General features: G+C 41.3%; 1 protein-coding gene across 1 annotated transcript; it reads right to left on the bottom strand.

The window, feature by feature from the left end:
- Positions 1–60: 60 nt before the first annotated feature.
- si:dkey-183c6.8 (protein O-GlcNAcase) lies at positions 61–13,896 on the bottom strand. The gene is made up of 17 exons (XM_020657337.3): positions 13,781–13,896; positions 11,632–11,683; positions 9,287–9,384; positions 8,898–9,028; positions 8,623–8,794; positions 8,258–8,356; positions 7,560–7,829; positions 7,288–7,374; positions 6,650–7,110; positions 6,365–6,539; positions 5,825–5,881; positions 5,478–5,563; positions 5,202–5,306; positions 4,725–4,816; positions 4,416–4,605; positions 3,328–3,487; positions 61–2,942 (listed from the first exon to the last, which is right to left on the bottom strand). Exons 1-17 carry the CDS (start codon positions 13,818–13,820, stop codon positions 2,806–2,808), a joined length of 2,412 nt encoding a protein of 803 aa, XP_020512993.1. The 5' UTR covers positions 13,821–13,896; the 3' UTR covers positions 61–2,805.
- Positions 13,897–15,038: the final 1,142 nt, after the last annotated feature.

The following is a 15,038-nucleotide window of genomic DNA, read 5'->3' as shown; positions in this document are numbered from 1 at the left end:
TGCACTCTTTTGTAACCGTGTTCCTGAAGGAGACACAAAGAAGACAAAGGAGCAGCTAGATTAAAAGGAAAGAAACATTTTTTTAATAGGGATGAAATCAACATGTCCATATAATTGAATCATTTTTTTTTGTGTGTAAAAACAACAGTAAAAACAGGAAACAAATTTCAATAATACTTCGCTTGTCACTCCCTTCAATACTCCCCCTACTACATACAATGCAAACAACTGGAACTCAGTGTCAAAAACAAAGCGTACAAACTGTCAACGCAGGCATCCAATGAGACATCATGAACACACAGGATAAGTCATGTGGTCAGCTGCTTCGGTCAGGAAGGACAAAGGCAACTGTTTTACCTTTGACTGTCATAAAAAGTAATGAAATCATTCTCATTATTATTACTTTTGAATGACAATTTGAAGTGTTTGCTGATGTTTTATGAGTAGAATTTGCATTTGCTCGTGTAGATTTTTTGTCTTCATGATTTATTTTCCCAGCACACAAACCACACGCACATCCCAGTGTGAAGTAAAAAAAAAAAAAGTGCAACGTTGACTTTACTATGATTGTGCAGATTACTGATCAAACGGCAAACACACAAACAATGATGTACTTTCCAAAAGGTTTCTTTACATGCAATTCTTTCTCAATTCCTTGAGGATTTTTTTTTTTTTTTTTTTTTGGGGGGGGGGGCTATCTAACCTTTTATCGTGAATGTTCTCCCACACAGCAGTGATGTGGTTTAGAAAGAGAAGAGATATACAAAAGTGTGTGATCAATCAGCTTAAATAGAAAAAGAATTGTAAGCTGCATGACAAAATAATTAACATTCGAACATCCTTGTAGTTGAAGATGTTTTGTGCTTCTGTTTGTGTGTTTGTGTGTATGTATGTGTGTGTGTGTGTGTGTGTGTACATTATTGTTCACATAATAAAGGCAGAATGACGCAGACCACACTCACTAGTGATGTTTACATTATACAATAATGAAACTAGGGAGATGTATCTTTTATATCCATACAGTATGTTTTCTTGGTGAAGTGAATAAGTGTGTCATTGTGTGAATATGCACGGCTGGGTGTGTTTTATCCTGCATGATTATTTTCATGCACAGATTCTTAGTTTAGTTGCAATGTACAATGCTGTTTGGCATTTCTTCACCAAACATGTTCCAGCTAGTATCACACACTAACGCCCAAAGGTATTTATCATTAATATTGCCATGTTTGAGCATTCTGTTAAATGTAAGTATGTAAACCTACATGATGTTTAGTTCTTCATGCTTTTAGACATTCATCTAAACGACGACTGTGTAAACACTGAGACTGTCCCGTCTGGTGTTAACAGAACCACAGGACAACAGCTAGAAAACATGATTTATCATTTGTAGCCAGAGCAGAGCACAAGATCAACAGTTGCATCTTAATCTTGTTATATACATGAGGGTTTTATTTAATCCCAGTTTAAAGGTGGAAGCATCTAGGGAATAACCGTTTTGCCAAACACCAGATGAGAATATGTTTGTACAATTTAGAGCTGCAGAGGCTTCAATTCGGGGAAATTCTTAACCCAGCTCCATCCAAAGGTAACTAATCCTCAACCTACAGGAGCACCTCTAAAGCTCAGTAGTTGACATGATTTCTCTTTATTTTGTTTGATATGAAATAAAACGATTTGTCTCAGATGACTGCCTGCCGATGAATCCACTCTGTCTGACCGAGAAATACTCGGTAAGCCCCTCATGAAAACATAACGTCATTTTTACACTTTAGTTTCAGTGTGTGAAGATTTTGATGTCGTTGCACACCCAGTAGCAACTTAAACAAGCCAATGTCAGGGCGCCGATGGCCTCGCGGTTATGTAGCGGCCCGTGTGCAGAGGCTATAATCCTTCTGTGGCTCCTTTCCTGCATAGCTTGACACGATGTCCCACTCCATGTTTTTCTACTCTATCCATGTTCCTATCACATAAAGGCAACCCCACCCCCCGAAAAAAAAAAGATAAAAGAAACAACCCTGTGTCCCTCAAGTGAGTGTTTAAAACCTTTTTTGAATCAAATGTGAGATAGCACCACAAAATGTAAATCCCTCCTGAATAAAAAGCTCACTCTCATACCGTGTCGGTGCAGATGTTTTAAGTGATCAAACACCCAAAGTGCATTCGAAATAATATTGCATTTATAACCGGAAAGAACTGAGTCTTCTTCTTTTTTTTGCCACTTGGAGGACAAGCTGTGGAAAACAACTACATGCAATCACCTAACATAAACGAAAAGGAGAAAGTTTTCTTTCGCTTGCCACCTTACCATTCGAGTCGACATTTCACTGTCCTTTGAGTTCTGTTCGCCAATATGTTTGTTTATTTTATTTTAAGCCGAATGATTTGAATTTAACCCGCTTGCACTACTCCCATCTCATTTTAATCTGTCATTGACCTCCTTATAACTTGACATATTTTTGCCATTTGTCGCCAAAGTTAGAACCCTACCAAGATCAGCACAGCTCTGCTAAAAGTTCAATCTCTAAAATGTGTTTACTATATTCTTAATGCTTCAGAAACCTCTTGATTCATCTAAAATGTGGACTCAAATGAACAAAGGATCGGCCCTCACTCGAATAGATACAGTTACTGCTTTTATCCAAAACATATCCATCACTGAGTTTTTTTTCCTAACATATTTCTGTGTCTGCAAGTGCCAATGTGTATCTAATGTCCAAAACAGTTACAGTGCATATCGTGAATATCTTCATGACCGTGTGTGTGTGTTTGATTGTGTGTGTTTGATTGTGTGTGTGTGTGCGCATTTCAGAGCAGCCTCCCAAGCACCACTCCCTCTCTGCTCCTGGCTTCTCCTCTGAGGATCTCCAAGAAGCCCAGTTTTGTCAGGAACTCCAGCCTCTGACGGTCTGTTGGTTGTACCTCACAGAACACACCCTGAGAGCCTGATGATTTCAAAGAGATGTTAGACGACACATAAGATATACTTTGTTGTCAGCTTGGGAAAATGTTTCCTTATTCTCCGTCTGGCTGCATTTTCAAGAAATACAGAATGCAGAACGATTCCACAGAATTAAAATATATTGAAGTTATATAACAAGTTATCGTGAAAAAAAAAAAAAAAAAAGGGTCACTTATATCTAGGGCTTCAGCGGCCTGAGGGTAAGTTGGCTACACAACCTGGAAGCTATTTCTAATGGTCTGCGTTTGTAACTCTCATACACAGAATGGACAGCTAGTGTAAAATAAGGGTATTGGATAATATTTCTAATGCTGCCTTTAAAGATAATAAGGCACACAATGACAAAAAAAACAACAATGAGTCCTTACCGTTAGCCTTTAGTGCAGCGAGGAGGGCGTTGAGAAGAGTGCGGCTGACACTGACATCCACCAGCTCAGGCAAGGCATCCAGGCGCAGCTGAGAGGGGAAGTGATAGAGGAGAGAGTCCGGGTACTCTCCCTGGTCCTCCTCCATCAGCTTGATCAAGTCCTGCACAGAGGAAAGCACGAGGACAGTATTGGAGGGTGCTGCAGTGTGTTCCTTAGTGTAAAAAATATAAATGTTTCTGGTCACGGCGTGCTTGATGGCGGGTTGTTGTTGAAAATAGTATGCCACTCTACGAGTCATTTTCAATAATTGCCACCATTGCTTTACTCCTGGCACCTTATTAAAAAGGTACCATCCAGGCACCAATCAAACTGACAGTTAAACATGTCACTGCTTTTGTATTTATAGACATCTGGGATTAGTCTAAAGACGTTTCTTTCCTTAAAGCTAGAAATGAGTTTTCAACTTTCATGACATGAACCCACATGTGCAAGCAGGCAGATTTTCTCTCAAAAGATTGACATTTAAGGCTTTATATGCGATTTTTTGATCCAGCAGATGTCGCCGTTGAGCACCAGCATGAAACCAAAACAACTCGCGGTGCATTGTTGTGTTAGCATGCTAATGCTAGCGATCTTTATTATGCTCGTATCTTCACACTGCATGTAAATTTACCTGAAATGAGCGTGATCTAGAAACACAGTTAAGCAGTGAGTACAGTATGTTATTCTTCTTTTCTCTAGTCCCTCAATTAAACAACTTTTATACGCGAGGGGAGGAGTCAGCCGGCTGTCCGGGCGATGTAAACAAACTGAAGATAGGACTCTGAAAACTCTGAAAACATCACAGACAGTGGGACTTGGGTGTTACACCCATTGTAGACAGTCATGACTCACAGAGTTATTTTCAGAGGATATACTTGATTTATATTTAAGTGTGAAAAATCACATAGAAAGCCTTTAAAAGGAAAACAGCACAATAAGGTCTAAACAGGAGAGCGTGTGAATCTGTAACGTGGTTATAGTCGTATGCCCCTAGACGATAAATAGTCTGCTAAAAAAGACGTTTAATGATGACTCTGCATATTCACCTGTGTGTTGGGGTGTTCATGTCCTCCTTTGGGTGGGTATTTGTCCCTCATGGCAGGCAGCCAGCTGGCCTGGCAGCGCTTGGCAAAAGAGCGGACATCCTGGATGCCCAGCACGCAGCCGCACACACCCAGCTCATCCTCCAAGATAAAGCTGTACTCTGGGCACAACGCCAGGCACGGCCCGAGACACCTATGGAGATAAAAAAAATAAAAATACTGTTTTCTACAACGTTCAAAACTGTTTTCTTGTATAATAAATATGAGCTTTTGATTTATTTTTTCTTCCTAGGGATAAAAACACACACACACCTGTCTCCTATTACATCGGGGTGAGCAGGACAGGACCCTTGGATACTCTGAGTCCTAATGTGGAGTTGTCGCACCATCCGATACAACTCCACCTACACACACAAGAAATCAAAAATGGTATGCAAAGTAAACGGTAAACAAACTTTTCTAGTCTTGTGACTACTCAAAGCACTTTGACACCACAGGTCACACCTACACACTCACACACTGATGGCAGAGGCTGCTCCATAAAGTGTCCATCAGTTTAAACTTATCCTATTAATACACATTCACATGCCGATGACGTGGCAGCGAGAAGACTGACTCTACCACTGAGCCACAGCCGCCCCAACAATACAACTGTTTTATTTACCCACACAAGACAAACGAGTTCACATGAAGGTCTTTTAGTGTTATTATGCAGCACACGTCCATATAAGGATCTGTCAGTATCAGATTAGATGATCCAACAGCGTGCACATGTGTGACTTCTTCTACCTTGTCTTTGTTGTGATAGGGCCTGATGTTATAGAGGCGCGAGGTAGGGAAGAGAGGAGGAGGATGAGTGAAGAGTTCGCTGCTGCTGCCTATTGGGAGAAGCATCTGCAAAGCACACAAACAAACAAACAAACAAACAAACACACAAACACACAAACACACATAAAAGCAGGTATTAAAGAAGGAACTTCTTTTTTTTTTAATTAAGAATTAAGAGTTCTGATGCATGAAACGGGGCGGGGGGATTATAAAATGTCTTTTGATGTAGTCTCGTACCTGCACCTCCCCAGACACGCCCCCTTTGAACGCCCAAGGTTCTGACTCCCCTCCCGGTAAGTCCGCCCCTGTGGACTTTCCACACCCTACAACAGACAAGAACCAAACATCAGTGAGAGGGAGTGTTACGGTGAAGGTCAATAAAACACCACATGAGTTATTATTGAAGATTTAAAATAAGTGCGCAGTTAGAACAGTTTTTAAGCTCAAGTTTTAGACTCGTTGCACGGCTAGGTTTGTTTTTATTGCATAACTAGTTGTTCAAAAGGCGAGGAAATAATCACACGGGTCTGGGGCTATATGAAATCTTTTACACCGACAAAAAAAAAAAAGTCATGTCTACTCACAGTGAAAACAGTTCTTCCATGTCCCGAGGGAGGAGCCATCACTCAAAACTCGTCCGTCTGAGATCGAGAGAGAGAGAGAGAAAGAGACGAGACGAGAGTGCCTTAGTGTCGGATAATGAGTAGGTTTATAATTTTCCAACTTCAAGAATGGAAGAGCGTACAGTTACATGGTAATATTGTACTATACTGTAGTGGTATGGCGTAACATAAAACTGCTTAACAACACATTACTACACTTACAATACTAAAGTATACCACGCTGCTATTCAATAATGTACTACAGCCTACTTAAGGCTAAATTAAATGTGGCTTTATGTAGCAGCAAACTACTTCTTACCACATTAAACTTGACTTGTGCTATACTATTATATATCGTGTAGAAATCTTACAAAAACAATGCTATACAGTACTATGTTATAATATACTATACTACTGTAGTATAGCTATAAAAACAGCATGGAGAGTCTATGATCAAAGTCGTATACAGTAAAGTTATAACACATGCTCTGATTTTTGCCGTTATCTGTGTGTCAAACTCACCCAGCCAGCATATGAATGCTTTAGCCACCAATGCTGTGTTTCTCAGGTCCCAAACGTAAGGGTAAAGGTCGTAGAGGACGGCCCTGTTGGCCCCACCCACCACGCTGCAGTGGAGTTGGGCGATGTCTTCACACAGGGACAGGAACCTGGAAGCCCGGCCGCGCCACTCGTCAATCTACGCACAGTGCATAAGTGGAAAATCACTCACGTGCCACATGCGACACATATCATCAATCATGTATTCCAATATTCAAATGTGACTTAAAAAAACACACACAGCCTCACCTTCTGAGGTGGGGCCTTATTGCCTTGAGCACTGACCATCTGGCAGTTTGATTTGAGCCAGTTCAGGTCCTGCAGCAGTTTCTGGGCAGAGAGACCATGCTCATGGGGCAGATAATAAAGACCAACCAGCAGCCGCACCTGCGACTCACTCAGCAGGCCCTTCCCACCGCATGGCCCCCGATCCTGGGCCTTCTGTCCCCTACCTCCACCTGATGGCGCTCCAGGCCTTGGTCCTGAAAGCTGCTGCTTTGGCTGACAAGGCTGAACTGACCTCCCTCCCTCCCTCTGCCCGTTGACCGCGGTTGGAGACGACGGGGATGAACTGGAGTCCAAGGGGAAGACGGGAAGTTTGGCCACGGGGGAAGTTCTTCTGAAGGTGGACGGGCAGTCGGCTCGGTCGAGGGTTTTGCAGCGAGATACTTGAGCAGAGGATTGCTGGTCTGTTTGTGTGCACTGCCGACCTGTTATGATGAAAAAGCATGAATCAGTAACTATGCCCAAAGGACTTTTTTTTTTCTTTAGCAATCTTCAAATAACTGCAGTAAACAGTGCACTGAAATAATGCGTTAAGGGAAAAATGATGAACATAAGTCTGGTCTAATGTCATGCACACAAGCACAGCTATGATTATGTTTTACCTGCTTGCAGTGGTTGATTGAGTTCTTCCATCCAATCATGTAGTGCAGCAGACAGAGCTTTATCAGGGCAGTATTCACACTCTTGATCTAAAGCATACACAACATTGTGTTACTATCTATCAATCAATTAATCCATCTTTATTTGTATAGCGCCAATTCATAACAAGTGTTATCTCGAGACACTTTACAAAAGAGCAGGTTAAAAGACCTTACTATTGTTATGTCAAAGGCCTAGCTTAATCCAAAAGTTACAGTGGCAAGACATCCTTTACCTTTCCCCTCCTTGTTTCCAGCTCTGTACCAGCTTCCCAAAGTATGCAGAGGGACATAGTTGGCTTCAAACTCGCAATTGGGGTTGAGCAACAATCCTCTCAGGTGGCTCCTTAGCCCCGACTCTCTGCCCTTAAACGGCCCCAGGAAGAGACGCCTGGAGTCGTAGTCGTTAGCATGCAGGTTGTCCCAGATGAGCGGGGGACGCTGGAGGACACACTCCACCTCAGCCAGGCAGTCCACAGTCAGCTTCCTCGAGATGACCTTACTGCCTGTGAAAGCAGGAGGAAAGGGAAAAGGTGGACATCCGTACAAACAGCCGGCTTTGATTCAAAACACCGCCTGCTCCACGATCTGTAAGCCGGACTGAAGACTGATAGACAGGTATGTTGTCGGTGACGCGCTTCATCTGTTGAGTATGTAGCCGTTAGGGATCTAATTGCGAAAATACATACAAACTGAAAAGGACTACAGGGTTATTTGATATGTTTGCCTTGTGACAGAACCATTCTGCCACAGGAACACTAAATAATGTGAGCAATAATATGAGGACTGAAGCAAAAGAAGTCACAATTAAGACACTTCTTAGTTCAAAGCAGTAACTCAGTGACTTGTTGATAGCAGTAACTGTAACTACTTATTTTCAGTGACTTGCCCAACACGTTCGTATTTCATATGCTTCCATGTGCATGTGTCTCACCTGTCCAGACCACTGTGATGTCGGGCAGCAGGTCCTCTCCAACAGTCTGCAGGTATGGAGACTTGGATACACTGGGAGAACACAGTGAACCACAGTACTCTGCAGGAACACACAAACCGAGGTATATATTGTATCAGCAGGCTTCATGGAAAGGCAGATAAAGCTGCTCAGGTCAAATGTTACAGAGTTCTGTCGACTACAAAGACATAATAATAATAATAATAATAATAATAATAATAATAATAATGATAATAGACTTTATTTGGCATGGACATCACAGATACATTGGACGAACCATGATGCATTGTTTAAAAGTATTACTGTTGCTCTCTAGTTTTATGCCATTAACATTTCAGTTAAGTTACCTGTAGGGCAAAATAGAAAGATGGGCGGTTCCCCCAAGAACCGGTAGATCTCATTGGTTACAGTGACCTGAGCGTGGGCGAATGAGGAAAAGGCCTCACTGTCAGCCTGACACATGGAGTGATCGATGTCGTCGAAGAGAATGGCGAACGCCTGGCAGCCCAGATCGGATACCTTGACAACACACAATGAAGTTGTTAATCCCAGCGGTGGAGGAAAATAGAGACTTATCGACGTTACATCGGTGCGTTTTATTGGATCTAATTGTGTCGTGTACTTGTCTCAGCTTGCGTTTCAGTAGCGTCAGGTCGCAGGCGGACGAGAAGACGATGTCCTGACCAGGCGAGAGGGCGTAAACAAATCTCAGTCCTCTGGATTTGGCCTCCACTATGAGCGTTCTCAGTCGACCTGCAGGAGGAGACAAGATGAGCGAAAGTTGAAATCTTTAACGTGAGACAAAAGGAGGGACAGTAACTAGGAGTCGCAAAAACAAAGAACCCAGCACACAAACGTGAAAGCCTCAACATTTATACTTCTCACATTTCATCCCAAAAGCTTTTTACTTCTGCTCAGAGGTGCAACAGACAGGCCTTTTTAAAGTGTAGTTCTATTGATGGACGTTACAGAGACAGACAGAGGATGGATAAATGGACAGAGTGAAGTTACCCTCTTCCTCGGGAGAATAGACTTCTCTCCACAACAGTCTGTGTTTGAGGTCATCTTTTGGGCCGTAGAGGTAGGTGTTCAACCCCCAGCATTGCATCCTGGCACAGAAGACATGGGTAGTTAGAGAGACATGTTGACAGCTTGAGTTCGAAAAAAAAAAAAAAGCCTGACTCAAGATCAATGCTAATCCGGTGTTTGTGCAAACATGGGCAAAAGGCAAAACGTGTAGAGGTAGGAAAAGGCCGGTTAACCTCTGACACCAAACTGTACGATCTTTTTTCTCTCGCCCGCTCTATGGCTCTCTGTCCTTGCCTCTATGGTACTTTTTTGAGATGTATATTGATCGCCTATCTGTGTTTCTGTCCTTTGAGTGACTACAATTGGCATGCATTTGGTGCTTCATTTAATGGGAGGGGCTTAGTGGGGGCAGAGGTTTTTCCATAGGAGTGTTCACGTTGCGTACTGCCACTTTAAGAAAATAGATCCATACAGGGAATAGAATATTGACCTGGTTACCAGAAAACTTCCCCCTGAATTAGAAAGTATTAAGCATAGACAAACCATGAATATTGCTCTCTGCCAAACTCGAGGGTGTAGATCATCTAGAGAATACTTCCTTTCTCAAACACACAGCCAGATACACAATCTGCATATTGTGTACACACAAACATACCAAAAGCCCTGCTCCGCTATACTACACTTATGCAATACTCATCTTACAAATTGTGCCTGCATCCCACTCTTTGAGTCTGAAAAAGGACACTCTAAATATATCAGGAACCCACACACTGAATTGCTGATGCACCAAAGTTTGGATTCAAATTCATCCTCGTCAGGTCAAATTAAAGCAGAAATGGCAAATTGAACAAAGTCGTATTTTCAACAGTGCATCTCCACATGGATCAGTAAGCAAATATCAACCAAAGGGCAGCAGAAGACGACGAAACTGTGACACACTTACTCACTCGGCTCATTTGTAAGAAGCATCAGTAAGCATCAGTTCATATTTACTGCTTCTTTTTTCAGTGAATATTCTCATTTTTGTAAACGCGATGTCAAGGTTTCTTGAGACCTCACTTTGTTAAGACATTATCTTTTAGGATTCTAGAGCAGTTCACTGTCATGGTAATCGTGTTTCCTGCTAAAGAGCTTGATTCTCTGAGTACGCTTTAATAAACTGTCAGTAAAAAAAAAAAAAATGTATGCGATAGTTTTATTAAGTCATAATTCAAAAAGGACTCATGACCAGGAGAGCTTGAAACTGGATGCATGTCTGAAGCTTTAATAATGTGCAGAGCAGTGAAACTTCTTGCATCCTTCATGGAAGTGGGCAGTGTTTCGCTCACTAGGTGAACATCATTTTTGTTGTGTGGTTTAAGTGACCCATGATCACCTAAACTTTGTTTAAGAGGATTTTCTCACTAGAACCTAAAGCAATGTTTTTTGTGCATCTTAAAGTCTGAGAATGAAATATTATAACACCCTAACACTGTAATTGAAAGTGTTGACTTTCTATCCAGTAGAGCTTAATTCAATCCCTTCGACTGAGGTTAAGCATTTGGATGTTTTTAGATAACAGGTAACATCAGTATGCTGACACTAAAGCAACGTTGAGACTGTATTTTACATAAAGGTCAACCCAAACAATAGACCTAGAAAATAAGACCAGAGGAGGGCTGCAGATCAGAAAATACCACAGAAGCGATTACAGTTCTTTATGGAAAACATGATTGTCTGTATAAAATCTCATGACAATTCTTCCTAAAAGATATGACTTATTTAACTTGGAATCACGAGTGGTAACCTCGTTTGCAGCTAAATGTCAGGGATGACTAATGTCGTTTAGATTCATCTTCCAAGAAAGATGTTTTTCTGTGTGCAGACCTCATTGGGGATGTACGAGTAAACGTCAGGTGATCACTAAAGCCATTAGCTAACTGACAAACAAACTAAATAGAAAATCCCACTAGAGATTCTTCTTCCCTATCGACTGTATTAAAACAGTAGCGTCCGCCCCCTCCCTCTCCCTCCTCTCTGGTCAAGCTTGGCTGAGCTTCAGAGCGGAGGATGAGGCTGCCCTTTGCCATGGAGTAACTCTGTGTCAGGGCTTTCTCTCAGATCTGCCTGAAACTAAAACAGAGGAATGCAACTGGGCTGATCCCACAGGCGTCAGATCATCTGAGCTCAAACTATTCATACACAACATCGCGAACTCATCCTCACTTAACAAGTTAGTGACATAAATTGTGACACCAGTGGCAACATAAAGCATGAACATGCAATCTTTCAGACACCCGCTTCATTACAATTTAACAGCTTTTTTTGTTTTTTAGTGGCAGACTTACCATTGGAAGAGAACCTTTCTCTGATCCATAGACCAAGGCCTCCCATAAAAACCTGCAAAAATGAAATAAAAGGAAATGAGTACATGCTATCTTCACATATGAATGCTTAAATAATGAAATACTTAAGAGTAATCTGAAGGTGTAGAAGCCATGCAGGGGACTTGCTCTATATCTGAGGTGTTAATAATAATATGTAGCCTGTTATCGTTGGTGGAAATCGTTTTTGTAAGTGATTTTTACTGTATGTAAAACAGATAAGAGTGTAACTGTGCATGAGAATCATTTCAATTGATCTATCGATGTCAGTATCTGTGCATCTAGTATGTTGTTTCCAGCTCTGCAGCGAATATTCACAAAGTTAGCAAGTTAGCCGTCACTTGACACTGTGTGGGCGCATAAAACATGGTTAGCTTTTCCAGCTAATAGTTTGGAATAGTCATTGGCAGAGGCATAATTCATGTCCCCAGCTCTACTCTCTATCACACTCAATCTATTTTTAGAAATGGGAGCATCTCCAGTGTCCCTCTCTCTCCTTTGTGTGTGTGTGTGTGTGTGTGTGTGTGTGTGTGTGTGTGTGTGTGTGTGTGTGTGTGTGTGTGTGTGTGTGTGTGTGTGTGTGTGTGTGTGTGTTATGGTTGAGTTTTTACAGAGCAATGGTTGTCATTATTATTGAATTGGATTATTAAGAGGGACTGAGGACAAACAGACAAAAAGTCTTTTAATGTCAGGGATGAGTCAGTAACTGAGCGAAGATGTCAGACAGCTGCTGTTGCACCTTCTCAAACAAACGTGATGATTTACCGTCTGTAAATATGAGAGTTTAAAAGTTTGGGGTTTTTGGGCCAGTGTTAGAAAACATTCAAATCAAATCTATCAAGGCTGTATATGTTTGAACTGTTAGACCAAAGTAACAAAATAATCCAATACAAGGAATAACAATCACTTGAAGGCTAGAATGGCCTACTGAAGGTCAACACGTAATATTAAAACACACTCTATTAGTCTGCCTCCTGCCACACAACGGAACAGGTACGCTGAATTAAACCACACCCGCAGGTGAAAAACATGGAAGAGATCCAACTCAATTCATCAGAATCAGAATCAGAATCAGTTTTTAATGCCAAGTACATTTACACATACAAGGAATTTGTCTTGGTGTATTGGTGCAAAAACAGCCAACAAAGGAAATGAAGCACAAATAGAAAATAGGAAGAACTTAAATAATAAAATATGAATGTATAATATATAAAAAGTGTAATGTAACAAAGAATCAACACAGTTAAATACACATCGTGGCTCTTACACTCACATTAGACTTTTATTGTGATGCCTTTTGATCATGTGGTCAGAGGTGACACATCGATGGCGTCTGTTCACCTCACTGTCAGATCAGGGTGTTTTTTTTCATCCTCTTGTGATTTTATTACACAAAGAAAACTATTTCTTTTGTACTTTGAGGGTCAATGCTCCCAGCACATACGAGTATATGTATATTTTTTGATTGAACCTTTATTGGTACCATTGAGATTAAGAACCTCTTTTCCAAGGGAGACCTCAAATATTGAACTGTAAATATCATCATGAAAGTCTTCATCTTCACCATGTCATAGACTCGTACTGTAAGTTGGGATCCTGTTTCGTCTCTACTTGTAGGTGTCATTTTTTTAGTAGTGTTTAGGTTCACCCTTTCTTCTTTCAGGATCCCCCTTAACCATCATATCCTATCATACCATCCCAACAAACATCCTCACAGTCTCAGCCCATTGTTACCAGCATTATGATATTTTCTATTTGAATTATAATCCTTACCATCGTTAAAATCACCATCACATTCTTCACCACCATCATCATCATCATCATCTCCAAGTTTTTTCCCCCCTCTTCTAAAGCCGCTGCCATTGGACCAGTCATTATCAAATAGCCTGCTTCTTGGTCTACACCTAAAGCTAGGATTATCAGACATATCATCTCTCAAACGTCAGTAAACACTCAACATGCTCTTCTACTCTCAATTACCACAATTTGTGATGTAAAAAAGGAAGAAGCAAAATATAGGTCACAGAGTGGTTTGTTCAAGATCATCTCGCCGTGGTAAGATGAAAATCACATGATGAGACAGGAGGTGAGAGATGGATTCGGCCGCTCTTACCTTCCACCACCCCACACAGAAACTGCTCCTTGTCGTCCATCTGGTCCCCCCCCCCCCCGCTGCCTCCTGCCCCCAGTCGGCCCCCCCCCCTTTATGAGCGAGGAGAAGATGATAGTGCTTAGCTTAGATTCCGGGGATATTCTCCATGTTTCTCCTCTCCTCCAGCTCCTTCTCTCTCTCTCTCTCTCTATCTCCCTCACCTCCCCTTTACATCGCTGTCTGCTGCGTTCAGGTACCAAGCGGCAGCTCCAGCCTACCAAACGCCCATTCAAAAAAAAAAAAAAAAAAAAAGGAGAAACCTAAAAACTAGTGTCTTATTGTCTTATTGTGGTTTGTTTACCAAATATATCATAAAGAAAAGCCTTTTATTGAAACGCTGTGGTGACAGGCTTTTATTTTAAGGCTGCCTATCTTTTCTACACAGGTTATAATAGACAATTAAAAGAAGAATGGCGAATTATTCTTAATTGGCTATTATTTTTTTTACCATAATGGAAGACACAACTACATGCCTGCTTTGTTATTATGAAAACGTTATAAAGGGGAAACAAGCATTTTTTTTTTTTTTTTATGGCAGAAAATTTGGCCATGGCATGAAAAGCAACGTTGTATTTCATCATGTAAATAATTCAGGCTTCTATCCACAGGCCTATAGGTTTGTCACTGGCACGGCACGGAACTGAAATGTCTCTAATGATAAATAAGTAGGTTAGCTAGAGGCATGATTTATCTGCTGTGAGAGACCCGTTTGTTGCTGTTTTCCTATTTTGTTTTAGGACGCAGAGTAACTAAAATGACCCCATAAGAGAGGCCTATAGTCCTAATATAGCCTAATCAATGTCACATACTTGGTATTATACATTCGTCATGAATAAGTACCCTATTTAAGGCAGGTTTATAAAAGGGCTGTTGTCCAAATATAAGAGTCCGTTCATTAGCCCTATAGATTATTCTGTTGAACAATTAACCTGAAAATAACTTACAATTTTCCCATTATACAAAACGCCATTAAAAATGCACTGATTTATGTCATTTATGTTTGTTTCACTTAATTCAGATTATTCCCTTAGCCGTGAAGGCAGCATCTGCTTTCAGTCTTCGGTCCGCACAGGCGCACTAGCCTTCTGTCAGCACTATGGGCATGGTGTGTGTGTGTGTGTGTGTGTGTGTGTGTGTGTGTGTGTGTGTGTGTGTGTGTGTGTGTGTGTGTGTGTGTGAGAGAGAGAGAGAGAGAGAGAGAGAGAGAGAGAGAGAGAGA

The sequence above is a fragment of the Labrus bergylta genome, chromosome 22 (assembly GCF_963930695.1).
Source record: "Labrus bergylta chromosome 22, fLabBer1.1, whole genome shotgun sequence".
Lineage (NCBI taxonomy): Eukaryota > Metazoa > Chordata > Actinopteri > Labriformes > Labridae > Labrus > Labrus bergylta.
Note: the sequence above shows the minus strand (reverse complement) of the source record. Positions and strands in the feature narration are given on the sequence as shown.